Below are 267 nucleotides of genomic sequence, written 5' to 3'. Positions count from 1 at the left end.
GAGGAGATCCTGTCCATGTTCTCCGCCATCAAGACCCTTCATCAAGGAGTTGACGTCTGCATCAACAACGCGGGGCTGGCTCGCCCGGAGCCCCTGCTCTCGGGAAAGACAGAGGGCTGGCGGACGATGATAGACGTGAGTAGTGCCACTGGGAGAGCAGGAACCGTGCTAGATTTTTATTTCTCCTGCCCACCAGCACCATTGTCCCCATCTACTTATTTCACATGTGCAGAGTTGAGGACCGGCTTTCCCCCCGGCGCTGTCCTG

The 267-nt window shown here is 57.3% G+C and overlaps 1 protein-coding gene across 1 annotated transcript in view; it reads left to right on the top strand.

Annotated features, from left to right (window-relative positions):
- The window catches only part of DHRS11 (dehydrogenase/reductase 11), a 9,762-nt gene continuing 9,495 nt past the window's right edge, over window positions 1-267 (top strand). Inside the window, exon 1 of the mRNA XM_009633919.2 lies at window positions 1-135. Within this exon, the coding sequence (XP_009632214.1) occupies window positions 16-135 (120 nt within the window). The 5' untranslated portion in view covers window positions 1-15. The remainder of the gene's footprint in view (window positions 136-267) is intronic.

The sequence above is a fragment of the Egretta garzetta genome, unplaced genomic scaffold, assembly GCF_000687185.1.
Source record: "Egretta garzetta isolate BGI_Z169 unplaced genomic scaffold, ASM68718v1 scaffold112, whole genome shotgun sequence".
Lineage (NCBI taxonomy): Eukaryota > Metazoa > Chordata > Aves > Pelecaniformes > Ardeidae > Egretta > Egretta garzetta.
This window is presented reverse-complemented; position numbering and strand designations above follow the sequence as displayed.